This window comes from Protobothrops mucrosquamatus, unplaced genomic scaffold (genome assembly GCF_001527695.2).
Source record: "Protobothrops mucrosquamatus isolate PMUCROS unplaced genomic scaffold, P.Mucros_1.0 scaffold606, whole genome shotgun sequence".
Lineage (NCBI taxonomy): Eukaryota > Metazoa > Chordata > Lepidosauria > Squamata > Viperidae > Protobothrops > Protobothrops mucrosquamatus.
In genome coordinates, this window is record NW_015386904.1 from 56,624 (window position 1) to 72,388 (window position 15,765).

Consider the following 15,765-nt stretch of genomic DNA (forward strand, 5'->3'; position numbering starts at 1 on the left):
GCTCGTGTCCCCTCCCTGGCTGCCAGTACCAGCCAGGAGGGACACGGATCTAATAAACATGTGGTTGCATTCAGTCTCCCCAGGACCCTGTCCACATCTTCAGGAGCAACAGAGTCAAACTCCTCCCATACAACCGTCTCAAGACCTGCTCCCGTCTCCTCCCCCTGGACCAACCAGTCGGAGTCCAAGCTTTCCCGAAGATAGCTGTTTTGAGCATTTTGTTAGAAAAATGTATGCCTTGCTACCTGATGTTATTAAGTAGTTGGGATAGCAGTCCATTCTAGCAGTCAGCAGCTGAAGAAAGATTGGCCAAGCCATAATTTAAATAATTTTGAAAATGTTATACAATCTCAATATTAAAAAAATGGTCCCATGCACTTGCTATCTTTTATTGATTTTATTGTAATTTGTTGATTGTGAGCCCCCACCCCACTGAGAGTTGGGCAGCACACAAGTGTGAGATAGATAGATAGATAGATAGATAGATAGATAGATAGATAGATAGATAGATAGATAGATAGATAGATAGATAGATAGATAGATAGATAGATAGATAGATAGATAGACAGAATGATCTGTCTGTTTCTGGGAAGTTCTAGAAGTGGTGGGAATTTGCAAACCAACCAACCAGATCCCAGACTCCTTCTTCCTACTTTATGAGTAAGAACAATTTGAAGAAATTCCTGCCAATGAAAGGAAATTCTCAATCCAATCCATTCGCAATTATTTATTAATAAAATTACAAGACTGTTTTATCAAAAATAAAATGTTTACCTCTCTATACTTTAACATTTGGTGCCAGAATAATAATGGGGTTGATAATCTTGCCAAAATTATTCTTTAACAGTTAGAAGTGGATAAATCTCCATTACTTTTTTCTTTAATATTTATTTAATATTTAATGTAATTGTTTTGTATGACAGTATATGCTACGTGGGATCTTAAAAGCCATGTGATCAGAATAATACATATTGTACTTTGAAATAAATGAGATTAAATAAAATGTTGTCCTCTCTGTAGAAAAGATTACTTTATATTTAGTGTTAGGAAAAACACTCCAAATCTTATATGCTCTTTTAGCTTGCTGGGACAGCATTATTTAGATCTATAGTACAGTACTTAAATATAAATACATGCAATTTTATGTCTCTGTAACAATACTGTTAAGAAGAGAATATAAGTAAGAAGCTGATATTAAACATCTCTGTATGTTTTTTCTGAAAAGTTTAATCCTTAAATTAGAATGTGAAGAAAAAGAATTAAAATGAAAGTGCTGCCAATTTAAAAAAATAACATTTCTGCAGTGGATGAGTAAATTTAAATGTACTAGAACTATTAGCTAGGATTTTAATATTGTATGTTGATATATGTGAATTTGTTTTCTTGAACATTATAATCTTGGCTTAAATAAAAAATGGGATTTTAATGGAATGTAATAAAGTGAAATGATGATAAACACTAATGATTTATAGTATTTTCCTGTTGATAAATATTTTCCATCTCTGTGGAACGGTAAATGGCTATTTGTTTTTACACAGATTGCATATTTGAAATTGTTCAGATAAAATAGGGTTCTTCTGTCTTTCATAGTTACAGAGGAGCAATTCTGCAAGAATGGAGATTGTTGCAACTGCAAGAATTCTTCCTTCTCCCCAATTATGAAAAATACAAAAGTTCTATCCCATTTTATAGCCATTACAACAAATAGAAATATATGTATTTTTATTTTTTTTCTAACATCTGTTACTTCCATGAAACAATGCAAACACAAACCTGGGAAAGATTAATTAAAAGACAAAATAAAACACTTTTGTTATAAGAACACAAGCTTAAATTTGCAACATCCTGTTGAATCATGCTGAATTTGAATAAAAACGTTCTGTGACATAGAAATGGAGATCTGCTTACAGTAATTTTAGAATAGGATTTAAGGGGGGGGAGAGAAGAAGAAATACAATATGTAGGTTCTATTTGTACAATTCTCCCAGAATGTAAGTCCTTGTTTTGTAAAAAATCACTTTGGTATCAAAAACAAATAGCACCAAACATCAACGTTCAAAAAACTTTATAAAGGAAATACATATTTATAAATTATGTTTCAGTAGCATCTGCATAGAGACATAAGACATTGCTGAGAATATGGGCAAAAGATGAATAACTTGGATCAATAGTTCAATTGCCTCATTTATTCCTATCAGGTTTTTAAGTGACTAAGAACTGAGTCTTAATTGCCTGTTCCAAGTAACTGCTGAAATCAATGCCAGAAGATATTCTGGGATATGACAGCTGGTTTCAGTGCTCTTTGAGGTTCTTTATTCAGTATATAACATGTGGTAAGAGAAGGTGTGAAACTCTAATTCTCAGAATGTCATAATGGATAAATTTTACTCAAGTTTCTTAAGAATTTTCTCTCATATTTGAATAACTGTACAGACTTCCAGAAAAATAGCAGGTGATTTGACTATAGTTTTATACTGTGTTTACTTTTAATATGCATGTTTTCCACTCACTTGAAATTTATGGATCTATCATAGTAGATCTTTGACTGGTCATTCCTTAATCTTTCTCTCTTCTATAGTATGGAGTAGATCTAACAATAGGAACTATGGAACTGACACAGTACTGTACTGAGTCTACACAGTATATTAAATGCATGCCAAATTAGTTTATGAGTTAATATAACTCAGTCTGGCATTGTTGAAGATGCTATAATACTCATAATATGCTAAATCAAAGCAAACAAATCACATTAAACCTTTATACAGTGTATGGACTTATTATATGGGCTAATCGCACAACTTATGAATTCTGCCGAATCCGTGTTTTCTGAACTGAAGTATCTATTGAGGAGGAAGAAAAAGCAAGGGGTCTCCACTACTACCTCTTAAGGGGATATATAACCTGGAAGCTATTTGAATTCTTTCTACAGAGGAGATAAAATCCTGGGAGTGTCATGCCAAAGTCAGGAGAAAAAAACTGGAACATTGCATATCTAGCTCAGAGTTGAAAAATAGGAGGAACATGTGAGTTTTCTTTCTCATATCCAGTTCTTAGAAAGCAAAGGCTGTGATATGAATGCTATAGTAACTTCTCTAAGATGGGCGGTTCTGCAAAGCCTGAAAGCCTATAATGCAACATAAGACCTTAGGCAGACAAAGGAGTCCTACCAAATCGTTTTCCTGTACTACATTGTCATGGCTTACTATTCCCCAAGTTTTCTTATCTCTTATCAGAAAATGATGAGAACATATTTACCATAGTTCCTGTTTAGGCTGCATGCTTTGGTTCCATTCAACTCTTGTGAGCTTTTACCCCCCATATATTTGGGATGATACAGAAAACTACCGAAAGTAAAGTACTACCCGCCCCCTGGGCATATATACATGCATGCACGCACACATACGGGCACACACATACACTCGCTCTACTTACAGTTTTGGATGCCAGTGGTGAGGAGAAAAAAGCTGTGCTGTATCCTGCATGCAAACGCCGGCCAGAATGCTACTACTACCAAAAAGTAAAAGAAATTAAAAATAAAAGCAAAAAAAGGAAAAACAAAAACAAAAGCCAGATGTCACCCCCTGTCCACAGAGAAGATGTTGCAGGGGGAGTGAGGATGAGAAGCAGTAGGCAGCGAACAGCTTCAAATGGCCTTACTCACTTTAACAGAGACTTTGTTGCCCAGAATATCCTTGGGTTTACGTAGGCCATTGGCTTCCGTTTTGCCACTGCTCTCCTTTTCCGCCCTCTTTCTCATGCGCAGGGTATGCCATGAACATGACTTCCTGTTATACCAAAAAATGCACTAATCAAATAGGAGGTCTTAGTAGGAAGAGGAAGGGATGTGGAAAGGCAAGGAGCATACATGTTCTGAATCTCTGCAGCTCTTCCCAAGGAGATGGAAGCCACCTGCAATATATCTACTTGGATATACATATTCAAACCTGAAATTCGAACTATTCTAAAACAATTATTCCTGTTGGAACCCAAACATTATCTTTAAAATATAGATGAAAAGCAAACTGTATGTGTAAGATTTGTAACATGCAAAGATTTAGTACTAGATACAATGTGGACAAATAGTTCCATTTTCCAGAGTTTAGTGCCACATTCCAAAACATCAAAAGTTCAACTGCAATTTTATTAAAGTAACAGAATTGGCTATTTCACGGAGCAAGTTTCATTATACTTAAATTTCCTAGTGTTTTACTCTGCCGGCATTTGATCAGTCCAACATCAATAATGTTTTGTCAAAGAAAAAAAACCTTTCTAAATAAGAGAGAATTAAATTGGCTGTATTCATATTGTGCTATGGTAACAATAAAATGGTTTGACACAGTAAGAAGCTTTTCTTTGGGATGGGGAAGTAGAAGAGAGAAAACAACATGACAGGTAAAGTGGAAAAATACAGAATTTAGTTAATCAAAACAATATATGAAAGAATATATATTTATAAGTGGGATTTTAGGTTTTTAGCAGAAATGTTATTCTTCAATTTCCAAATATATTTGTAGGTTTGAGATGTGTACCGAAATAAAAAAAACTGAAACAAAAGGTAGTAGCCTCTATTTTTCTTTTTTCATGCAGGACCAGAATGACATACTATACAAATAGGTGATTCTGCATAGTGCATTACAGTTGTCACAAGAGCAACAAGTGTAATACTATAGCAGCAAGCATGCAAAATAGGAGGCAGTAAATGCTTATGCATATGCACCTAGGATCTATGATTAGAACAGTATACAAACGTACATGAATTAAAAAAAAATCCTTTTTGAGCTATTTAATAGTGGCTCTATGAAAATGAATGATCAAATGAGGGTTTGTTGCAATTTGTTCCAATTTTGCAACACAGCACAACTGTGTTTAGGTCAAAGACTGAACTAAGCTTTTGAATGGTGTGCTGGGTCCTGTATTTCTAGAAGCAGACAAGAGTCAAGGCAAGAATGAAATCTAATCTTAAATCAATTATATATAATTAATTAGAGTACTCCACTGTCAGCCCTACAAGGAGGACCAAACCAATCACAAATCAACTCCACACGAAGGCCAAAATTACTTTTATTAATATTAGCTATAGTAATAGAATCTTGGAAGTCTGGCTGTGCTTTTCTCCTGTATCCTCCTTTAATTCATGTGAACGAATACTTATGGGCTGTGTTGGTGCTTCAAGAAATATCTCTTAAGCAGCTTTTTGGATTCTTATTGAACAAGCAGTATATATGGATGGATTTATATCTTATGGTATTTATTCTAAAAAAGTTTAGACTTTTTTTTGCATTTTCAATAGGTACATTCATTGAATCAGTGGAATTGTGTAATCTCTCTTTTCTCTTGGTTTTTCAGCAGCAAGTCTGTAAATACAATATATATAGCTAGGGCTATGATCCTTTTCTTATCACATGAGTTAATGTATGTATTAAAAGTATTTGAGGAGGGCTTTTGATAATACATCTTATAAAAATATTTCAAGGTTACAGCTGAGTTCAATATACATCTAAGTACGAAAGTCCAATGGGAAGAATGAAAGTATTATTAAACAAAATAAAACAGGTGAAATTAGATGGCTCTAGAACCCTTGCTTAATGGACTCTCTGTTTAAATTTGTAATAAGGAGGCAAAGATTATCATTTTCTAGTATACATTCAGATAAGGCCCATCTCTGAAACAGGATGCACAAATCATTATACCATTTCCTTGCCCCTTCACCATTCTACAATAATATGAAACCTCCATCTATTCTAACAGCTATAAGTGATATGTGCAAATCTGTAAGTAATTTCGTGGACTTTTTAAAAAGATTAACTGAAAAATTCTCCATAATCCAAGACATTTGAGTAATATTTGAATTCAGTTTTGGTATAGCCTTATACCAAAGCCTACATCAATAGCCTTAATTTTTATACTGATAAAATTTCCTTACCCTCATTTATTTTTGTTTCACTTCTCGTGTATTCTTGTGTGTGTGCCTTCTCTATGTATTTGTTCCCTTATATGTGTCTCATTGCGTTTCACATCCATCCCTCATTTCACCATCTTTGGTATTTATTTTTTCTACCTGGTAAGTCATGCTTTATTTTCACAGCTTCGGTGTTTATCTCATCAATGGCATTATAATACAGCTGATTTTTCACGAAAAGTTGCTGCTGTAAATGACACCATTTTCTTTATAGCAAGACATTAAGGGAGTTAGATGAAGCCACCACTGTGCAGGAGTGGCATTTTTAAGTCAATTGCTGTCATATATGAAGCAGTCCTAAACAGGCTAACTTATGGGAGCAATTAGTGCCACTTCTTACTATTCTCAGGAACTCTATTTATTGGGCTGTTACTGAGAGTTAAGCAGCTGTCAGTACACACAATTGGCAAGACTCAGCCTCAGAGGTTCCCCAATGATCACTTCAGTGATTCTTCAATATTATCCTATGAATGGAGGGCCAAGTATTTCACACACTGCCAATTTCTAGCTATGCTCAGGGGATGTGCAACTGACTAGACCATATAATTCTGCAACTGTCAGACCATTCTCATTAACACATTATTAATCATTAACACAGAAACGATTAGGCCTGGCTTCAAAGGCACATTCTCTTTTTCTTTGTGGTATTTAATCATGGATATCACTGATTCTTCCTTCTTATCTTCCTTCTTATCAAATTTCGTCCTTGGTTGAAAGAGAAATCCTATTTGAAGTTGAACTTGGTTAGTACCTATGAAAAAGCTAAAGTAAACAATGGCTAAGGGCATATCTGCAACTGGTATGGTTTTGTCCCTATTATAATTAATAGTATAGCTCTTGAGATGACAGCATCAGAACAAGGAACATGGTATTGTATTGTATTTCAGCATTTAAACCACAATATTGAAACATTTACCACTGGCAAAGTCAAGCTTTGGTGACTTTTCTGTGAGAAAACCGATACTGGTTTGACAATTGCAGGTGTAAAATAACAACAACAGTTTTTATGGAAAAGGATTGTACCTTTTGTATTTAATATCAAAAAACATTTTCTTGCATTTAGTCATTTCAAATTAACAAAATGACAAAAAAATTGGAAAGAGTATTTCACATTTCATTAAATTAGGAACAAAACATAGAAAGAAAAAAAGAACTAAAGTGGGTCAGAAATTGGTCCTTTTATAATCTTCTCAAAACATGCTCATAGTGAAAATTTATTTTACATATTTAAAATAGTACATTTAAAATTATTAGTTACATTACAGGTACAATGATGAACATTGCGACTATCCATAATATTGCACAATCTGACTTCAAATATGGGATTTTTTTTTAAATAGTGCAAAATACTTTTTACAGGAATGTACTGCAAAAGGGATTTATCAAACAAAAAATTTTTTTTATACAAAATATGCGAACAGAAAAAAACCAAAATGAAAATGTTACAAACTGTACAAGAAATCGCCATAGACAACATAAAAACTCTTCCTTGAGAAGCAGGACACAAACCAGTAGAGGAGAGCAATGTTTGTTTTGTTTTGTTTTCCTCTCACACACACCCTTTCACATTCACATATGTGTGTTTGGGTCTACACACATACACACACATTATTATAACACAAGATAAATAGAAATCCAGTCAATTAGATCCATGATTAGGAAAAGATGGAGAACATAAACCATGCTTTTAAAACTGTCTATGGATTTTAATATTTTATAAATTATAGAGGGAAAACACACAAAAAAACCAACAAAAAAACCCCAACTATTCCAAGATGAATACCCCATGCTGTGTTATCAAGCATAGTTTGTTCCAATGGCACTGAAGATATAAGGAAACAGTAGGAAAATCCTACCATTTGTGTTTAATTTTTCCTCAAAAATCCACATACTGCTCTCTGGGAATCCAACACAGCACTTACTTTATGCTTCCGTCGCTACTATCTGTAGCTGATTTAGTGAGGGGAGCCAAGATATTCCCTGGGATCCATCCTTCTGCTGCTGGTGAGTGGTCATTGGCAGGCTGGTACACAAGGAACATGTTCTGCTGGTTAATGGCAAGTACTTGGACCACTTCACCCTGGTTGACACAGATTTCATTCTCCTTTAATGCATAGTAATCTTTGACGACCACCATAGAAGAGGTTCCATTGCACCCACCCAAGTCATTCTGAAGAGGAAACATAGAGAACAACAACAACAAGGTAACTGTGACATAATATTAACGTTTCATCACCATCATCTTGTACAGTGCCTTTCAGCACAAAGGCAATTAAATGGCTAGACAAATCACCCCTCAGAAACTGAAGCAGTATTTTATCCATTGATACAAGATAAGGTACTGATGTATTAATTCTTTTAGTACCTTAAGAGTGTCGCAAATCAAGCTGAAAAAAACAAAAGGGGGATACAAAACCCACTGACATTAATGGAATTAATACAATTTTGCTTGGACCACTAACATTGAACCGTATAGTAGCAATTTCAGAATAAAAGGCCCAATATGAAAACAATATTGTATTCTCAAATCTCAAATTTGAACCTGAGCATATGCTTCTATTAAAAAGATGTCCAAAGCTTGTTTGTTTTTTAATTGCCTGGAAACCATTCAAGTACTAGCATTATCTCGGAAACAAAAGAAAGGTTACTTGAGTAGAACTAGGGCTACATTTTTATCCTTGCAGCTCAAGCAAATCAGATGAGGCAAAATCTAAAGCAAATTACAATACGATGTTGGCTGGAACAGTTAAGCTATTATGTTTCATGCCCCTTATTTATTAATCTTTCCTGTTGATCAAAGCTGAAATCTTCATCTGCCCTGGCACTTTTTGGAGGCAAAGTGCATGAATTCCCAACAGTCTGCTGCTTAAATCCACATTTAGAGACCCACAGAAGTGAACAATAATTTTGAAGGGGAAATGGGTGCTTAGCCGAATGGATAGGCGACCTTTCCTTAAATCATTTATTCAAAAGAGACAGCCTAAATCTGTAAAGGTGTCAATAAAAAACATTTGTTTAATTATTAATGCCTAATGTCTGCCAATAGATACAATTGCTTGCTTTTTAGCAGTTTTCCTTCATTCTTCATACAATGAGATGTTGCGTTTTTCCTTAACATCCCACCGTATTTTCACTATAATAAAAGAAACATACATATTTCTTAATTTAATGACCACACAGAGCATATTATATTTTTACTGTACAGCCTGGTTCATGTGACAAATTTTGTTGAGTTTGTTTGGCATACTCTGTTACGTGAAGTCAACTACTGCGATTTGTAAACAATGTCATATGGCTTGTACAAGCCTAGTCAAATATAGATTCTTCAAGAAACAATAGCTTATTGTGTCTCCACTACTTCTTCCTCCACCAACCAGATCAATAGTTAGCCAAATTTAGAATGAACATGGTTCCATTACCTTGCTCTGTTCATATCTGTCCTCAGGCTGATACTGTTCATGCACTGTGTTACCATTGGAGGTAGATATCTTCAGAGGTGGAAGAGATGGGTTGCGCATTGTAGCCTTTGAAGTTTTATCAGATCCTACAGGTCCTGAGGAATAGGGTCTGGTGATGGGCTGAGGTGCCCGGCTGGTTTGGGGTCTCATTACAGCTGAACTGCTGCTTTCTTTACGCTGATACTCTATTGGAGACTGTAATGCTACAACAGAATATGATGTGTTACAGCAGACCTCCCCATCTGTCACATCATGAAGCAAGAATGGGTCACAAGTGACCTTTGTAAATCACTGAAAATCAATGGCACAATGTTCCATTATTTTCCTCAAAAGAAAACAAAACAAAAATTATATTCATAATTTCCAGGATAGGTTTAGTACTTCCAATTTCCCTATAATATTTTTAAAATAATTCCACAAATGCAACTGAAAGCTAATCAGTTGTTAGTTTAAAAACAGTTGGAAAACTGAAGCCTTTTCATTAGGAAGATGAGGGAGCAAGTTTAAAAACTCTATGAGCAAAGAAAACAGTGCTATAGTTTTGGATATTTCAGGTTTCATGAAGAGTTGCCATAGACTTTTCCAATATTCTAGCTTTACAGCTCAAAGGACAAAAAAGCAGAGACACCTCAAAAGCTACTTCAATTATGCATCCTTTAACTACACACATATATAGAAATTTATATTACATGATAGTGACATGCTTTAAGTTTGCTGTATAGGTCTATTCAGCGGTATCACTGCATAACATGTGAAGCTTGGAATCCTACATGAAACTTATTAAAGAGAAGCATGTGCTATTTTAAGCTAATATTCTATAGAACTTAGAAAGGTCTTCTCCAAATGAGGAAGAAATCATATCAATGTCATGCTATTACTGAATGGTGAGATATGTGCCAGAAATAAGGATGAAGGCTTCTACCATGAGAAATGAAAAAGTTCTGTCATTTCCTGGTTGAAGTTAAAATGAATGAATGAACTATTGTTCTATTTAAACTCTATGCAAATAATCATCCAATAAAGAGATGGTTGCCTGTAATATTGAAATAAGGGAACAACCACTATTTCTCCATTGACTTTTCTGAATTGTTCAACAACATCCATTTGAAGCCATAATGTCCAGACATATGTATTGATATAATCATGCAAATGGCACAACTTATGTACCTGTGGCAGATATTGGAATGCAAATACATAATGACAGCATTTCCATGATGATTTGTCACACATGTGTTATTGTTTGGTTCCCTCCGCACCTGATGCCCAGTAAAATTAAAAAAATCATTTTACTGGGTGGCAGTTACCAAGAAGTTATAAATCTGTCAACTGTTTAGACTTACCTACATTGGAAGTATATTCCTATGTGAATACAACCAATCTATTAGAGAAAGTAGTGATAACATAAAGATCTAAGATAAAATATACATCACTAGTACTAAGATATCAATAGAGTCAACAATCTGCTAGGCTTCATATCCATATAAAGGTGAAGATAGAAATAGTATGGATGACACAGATAATGAAGATGGCTATATAATTGATATCAGGTTGAAGTTGGAATAAGAGTCAACCAAAATTCTACAGCCAACTGCAAAATACTTGGGCTTTATTTCAACACAGCAGCAAAATACCTACCATTTAAGAAGTCCCTCTGTGTATCAAGTACTTGACTGATATCCTGTACCCAAGCTTGTTGGATTTCAGGATTGGCAGATTGCAATATGAACCGTTCTGATGTTTCCCGATTCATGAGAGCAAATTTGCAAGGATCGTTGTCCACATTGTCCTCAAGTATTAGATATGTCATCTACAAGTAGCCAGAAAAAAAAAAGTAACTACCCAGGGACATGGGAAGGATCATGCTGAATTTGGTTATACAGCAGTGGACTCAAAGGTAGCCCTTCAACTTCAGCCTATAAAAGGAGCAACAGGTTTGCCTCTTCAGTTAATTTCTTCTCTGGGGCCTACATTATAGGTGCAATTTGGTTTTGCTCTTCAAGTGCTCTGCCAAGCATATTCATCTTTTGAATTATCTTTTTGAGCTTCCTTTTTTGAAAGACAATGACATGTAATCACTGTAGTTGTTTGCACAGAACACATTGTTTACATGAATATCATCTGAAATGGCTTTTCAGGTATCTTGCCAATACATATGAGCATTAACAGTGCTATGCCATTTGCTAAGTCATGTGATTTTGTGAATGTTTTCTGCTGGCTAAAGTTTTCAGTTCATTTTGAAGACTTTTAGATAGGATTATATATATATATATATATTTACACATAGGTTTTTAATTTTTACTAGCCGGATGGAGGAATAAAATTGATTTCTTATATCTTGCTGTCTGGACTGAGAAATCACCTAAGACAACAGTACAATAATGAAAAATTATGGTAATTCTATTCTGAAGCCTATTTTTCCCTTGAGGAACCATTGTTTTCAAATTCAAATAGTAAGGCCCGTATTCACCATATTTATAACCTGCATAATTTAACTGTGAGGGATCAAGGTAGAATCTGAAAAATCATATATGTTCTACCACTGATTACTGCATGATGAATTTCAAATAACTCAATTAGTGAAAGTCATCCTCTAATGTTAATTAATCAAGATGGGAAGTTTAAAATTAAATTGTTTAATTATTCAGAGTTGCCCAGTTATACAGATGTACAAAAAAGGTTTTTTTTCAAATATATGAAGTTGGTGAGGCAAGAAACAGTGCTGCTAAGACCTAGACATAATAACGGCTTAAATAAGGAGCAGATACATTCCAGTCTCAAAGCTAGGAAAAGAATGGCCAAGAGTCTATTAACAGACTTGGGTTTGAGTTTCTGGAAGAAACTCAAGATTTATAGGTGAGCTGATGTGACATAATACTTGCAAAAATCTGCCAGGACATTAGCAAAGGTATATAAATATATGTCAAAATTGATTTTCAGGTTTGGAGCCAACAAAACAAAAAAGTAAGAGAATAAATTGTAATAATATAATTGCAATAATACAAATGTATAATTTTTATAAGAGCAGTCAAAATATGGAGAAGTAACAGCATTAAGCAGTTGCACTGGGAGGGAGTCATCCAGTTAGTACACTTTGGTTTCCCCATGTAAACATACAAAGAACACATGAAGTGGCACAAAGACAAAACAAGACCACACTTACTACAACTTCTTCTAGTTTACTTAGCTAGCTAGTTCGGGTTAAAGCTCTTCAGAGAAATTATCAGTACAAGTCCTCAACTTACAGTCGCAACTGAGCCCAAAATTTCTGTTGCTAAACAAGATAGTTGCCCCATTTTACAACCTTTCTTGCCACAGTTGTTAAGTGAATCACTGTAGCTGTTCAATTAGTAGCATGGTTATTAAATGAATCTGGCTTCCCCACTGACTTTGCTTGTCAGAAAGTCGCAAAAGGTGATCACGGGACCCCCCCCCCGGACACTGTATCTATCACAAATATGAGTCCATTGCCATTCATCCAAATTTTGATCACATGACCACAGGGATGCTGCAACAGTCATAAGTGTGAAAAACGGTCATAACTCACTTTTTTCGGTGCTGTTATAACTTGGAATGATCATTAAATGAACCGCTGTAAGTTAAGAACGACCTGCATTCTAGAAGCACAGAACTAGAAAGGCACTGATCGTCTCATTCTTTTGATCTTCTGAAGTGAAAAAGGAGACTTTTACTTGGTCTGGTGCGTCTCTTTTGTGTCCCATCACTATGCTTCCCACTGGCCCCAGGTAACCTGTTGACTAGTGGAGAGCGGGGCCCTCCACCTTTAGCTCTCCCTCGCTGATAGGGCAGCTCACGACTCCCCTTTTCCTCCCACGGAAGAACGCTAACACTGCTTAGTTTTGCTATGGGAGCAAATATGGAGATGATTTCCATTCTTTCCTGGAGGAAGGCTCTTTCACCCAAGGAAACCGATTAAAGAAGCAGCTACCTTTCACAGCAAAAAGATCTCTGAAAAGTGAAGTCAGTTGGTAGGGAGGGAGTTAGATGCAGTCTGGTAGATACGACTCCCCACAAAATCTCCCTTAGGGATACAAAAAGCTGTCTATCCTTCATCTAAAGGGCCAGAAAAGGTTTAAAGAAGCAAACGTCTTATTGACCTGGCAGTCTTATCAATTTCTTACCTTTATGCTCCGCTTAAACAGGTACCCAGGTGTTAAGGAGCCTTTCCTAAGTAGTTCACTAAAGATGACTATTTGCTCAAAGAGGAAAACTCTGCGTTCTTTTGGCCGAGACAACCCTCCAGAGTCCTGCTCTGTTACATAGAATGTATCCTGTTGCAACAATTTCCCTTGAGCTGCCAGCTTGCCCTAAGACAGGTGAAAAAAAAAATGAAGTAAACATAAACTGAACAGATGCAGGAAAATAACGTATTTAGTTTACTAATTGCTATGCAGTACATTGTACTCAGGACAACTTCTATAAATAAAAATGACAGAAGTCCAATAGAACACACACACACACACACACACATGAAGTTAGCACAAAAATATTTCAAATGAATTGGGACAGGGGCTAACATGTAACAGACAACAATCACTAACGGATATTATAACTTCCATGGAAACAGAAGCATTTTAAGATTAAAGAACAAGAATGTATACCCATTTAAAATGCTTCTAGGATGAACATCCTCAAAAACATTAGTATAGGTAACACACATCCTCTAATTGGAGGTGTCTGGGAGAGAACCCCACTCTATTTTTATAGGCAAGGACCCTTCAGCCAGGATCTCTGCTAACAATCTCAAGTGCACAAATTTGAACATAGGGGAAGAAATAGTCCTTTAGATACTGTGATCCCCCCCAAATGAAAGTTGTAGCATCAATTTGGGTTTGTATATTATCAGATGAAGAAGAACGTAGTCTACATCACCATGGAGTTCAGTCACAGATTCAACTGTCTCTAGCCTGGCATCTTCCCGGTGTGTCGAAATAAAGCTCCTATAACCTCCAATTGACTGATCTGCAAGCTGCTGTGTCCCACACTGAATTTTAAGATTAAATTTAATTTAAAAGTTTTTAAAAGAAAATTGGAAGGTGTTTTATCTATTGTGAAGTTGATTTATTGCTTATGAGCATGGGAGAAAAGAGTGGAATACTCTAGTCATCTCTATGCATACATAAAGGACACTATAGAAATTGTTTCAGCTTTTGCATTTTGTCTTCTTAATTACCAGACTAGTAAGACAGGTTACAACAACTCTGTCATATTTTGATTAGGGGTGGACACCAAGTGAGATGTCTCTAAAATGTGGTGGCAATAAGAACAAACAACCTGCTCCAGAAAGCAAGATGAGATCAAGGCGATTAGAGACCTTCAGCCTACCACTCTGTGAACTTAAGCATTCATAAACTTAAAAAAATAGTCTGCTTTAATAACCGAGGGAATGAGCTGTTCTCAGAAACTTTTTCAAAGCCTGTATATATTCTGGAGGACAGCTCCTAATATTCCCGCTCCTAGTAGCTAGAATTGTTGGAAAGAGGCCATTATACATTCTTACAAGTTTTCAACAAGCCTCAATCGTTTTTTCAAGAAAAAAGAAAGCAACTGGCATTACTTAATAAGAAATGGAGGGATACCTCAAAGCCCTGCAGTCGTCCCAGATTCATCATGTCATTGCAGCGTTTAGGAACAAGGCACATCAAATCTACAGCTTTCTGTAAGAGAGGGGGAGCAGAGTAAATATGGGAACAAATGAAAAGCAGTCTGCCCCCCCCCATTCTACTCTGACTAGGACCACACATGGATCAACCCTTCCAGCTAGAGAATACAGGTCAGAATCAGAAAATGGATATATTGTGAAGAGATGCCCATTCATCAAATTGACCTTTGAAGAAATGCAGCTTCCAGTTGATCAAAAATCCACTGATTATTTTAAAGAGCTTGGATAACATTTTGTTTGGAAATATGTAAAAACAAGTGGGCCTCAGAGGCATTTTTAGAAACTGATGGATAACCATAAACTCATGCTTTGTTGCCCACTTGCTGGGAGGTAGGGAGAGTGGAAAGAAGGAATTCAATCTCCAATTAGAAATATCCAAATGTATTATAATTAAACAGTTTTTTAAAAAGTGTATCAGTCACCAAATAAAATAAAAATTAACAAATAAACTGTACCTCTATTTCCAAGCAATCCAATCCAGCCTTTTCACTATATTTCAAGAAGTCCTATGGAAAAGAATATTATTCTTTAAAAATAATTAACATTTAAATGCACTTTTAAAGATGAATAGAACTGTTGTCTTCTTGCAGAGTTATCTGAAATTATACGTAAACCTATTTTATGTATAGTACATACCATCTGATTATATACTTAATAAAATTTATGAC

General features: G+C 35.4%; 1 protein-coding gene across 1 annotated transcript in view; it reads right to left on the minus strand.

Annotated features, from left to right (window-relative positions):
* KALRN (kalirin RhoGEF kinase) overlaps positions 1-15,765 on the minus strand; it is a 536,528-nt gene that overhangs the window by 27,520 nt on the left and 493,243 nt on the right. Inside the window, exons 44-50 of the mRNA XM_029284454.1 lie at positions 15,553-15,603; positions 15,015-15,092; positions 13,557-13,742; positions 11,053-11,224; positions 9,379-9,620; positions 7,882-8,129; positions 3,662-3,785 (exon numbers count right to left, since the gene is read on the minus strand). Of these exons, the coding sequence (XP_029140287.1) occupies positions 3,662-3,785; positions 7,882-8,129; positions 9,379-9,620; positions 11,053-11,224; positions 13,557-13,742; positions 15,015-15,092; positions 15,553-15,603 (1,101 nt within the window). The remainder of the gene's footprint in view (positions 1-3,661; positions 3,786-7,881; positions 8,130-9,378; positions 9,621-11,052; positions 11,225-13,556; positions 13,743-15,014; positions 15,093-15,552; positions 15,604-15,765) is intronic.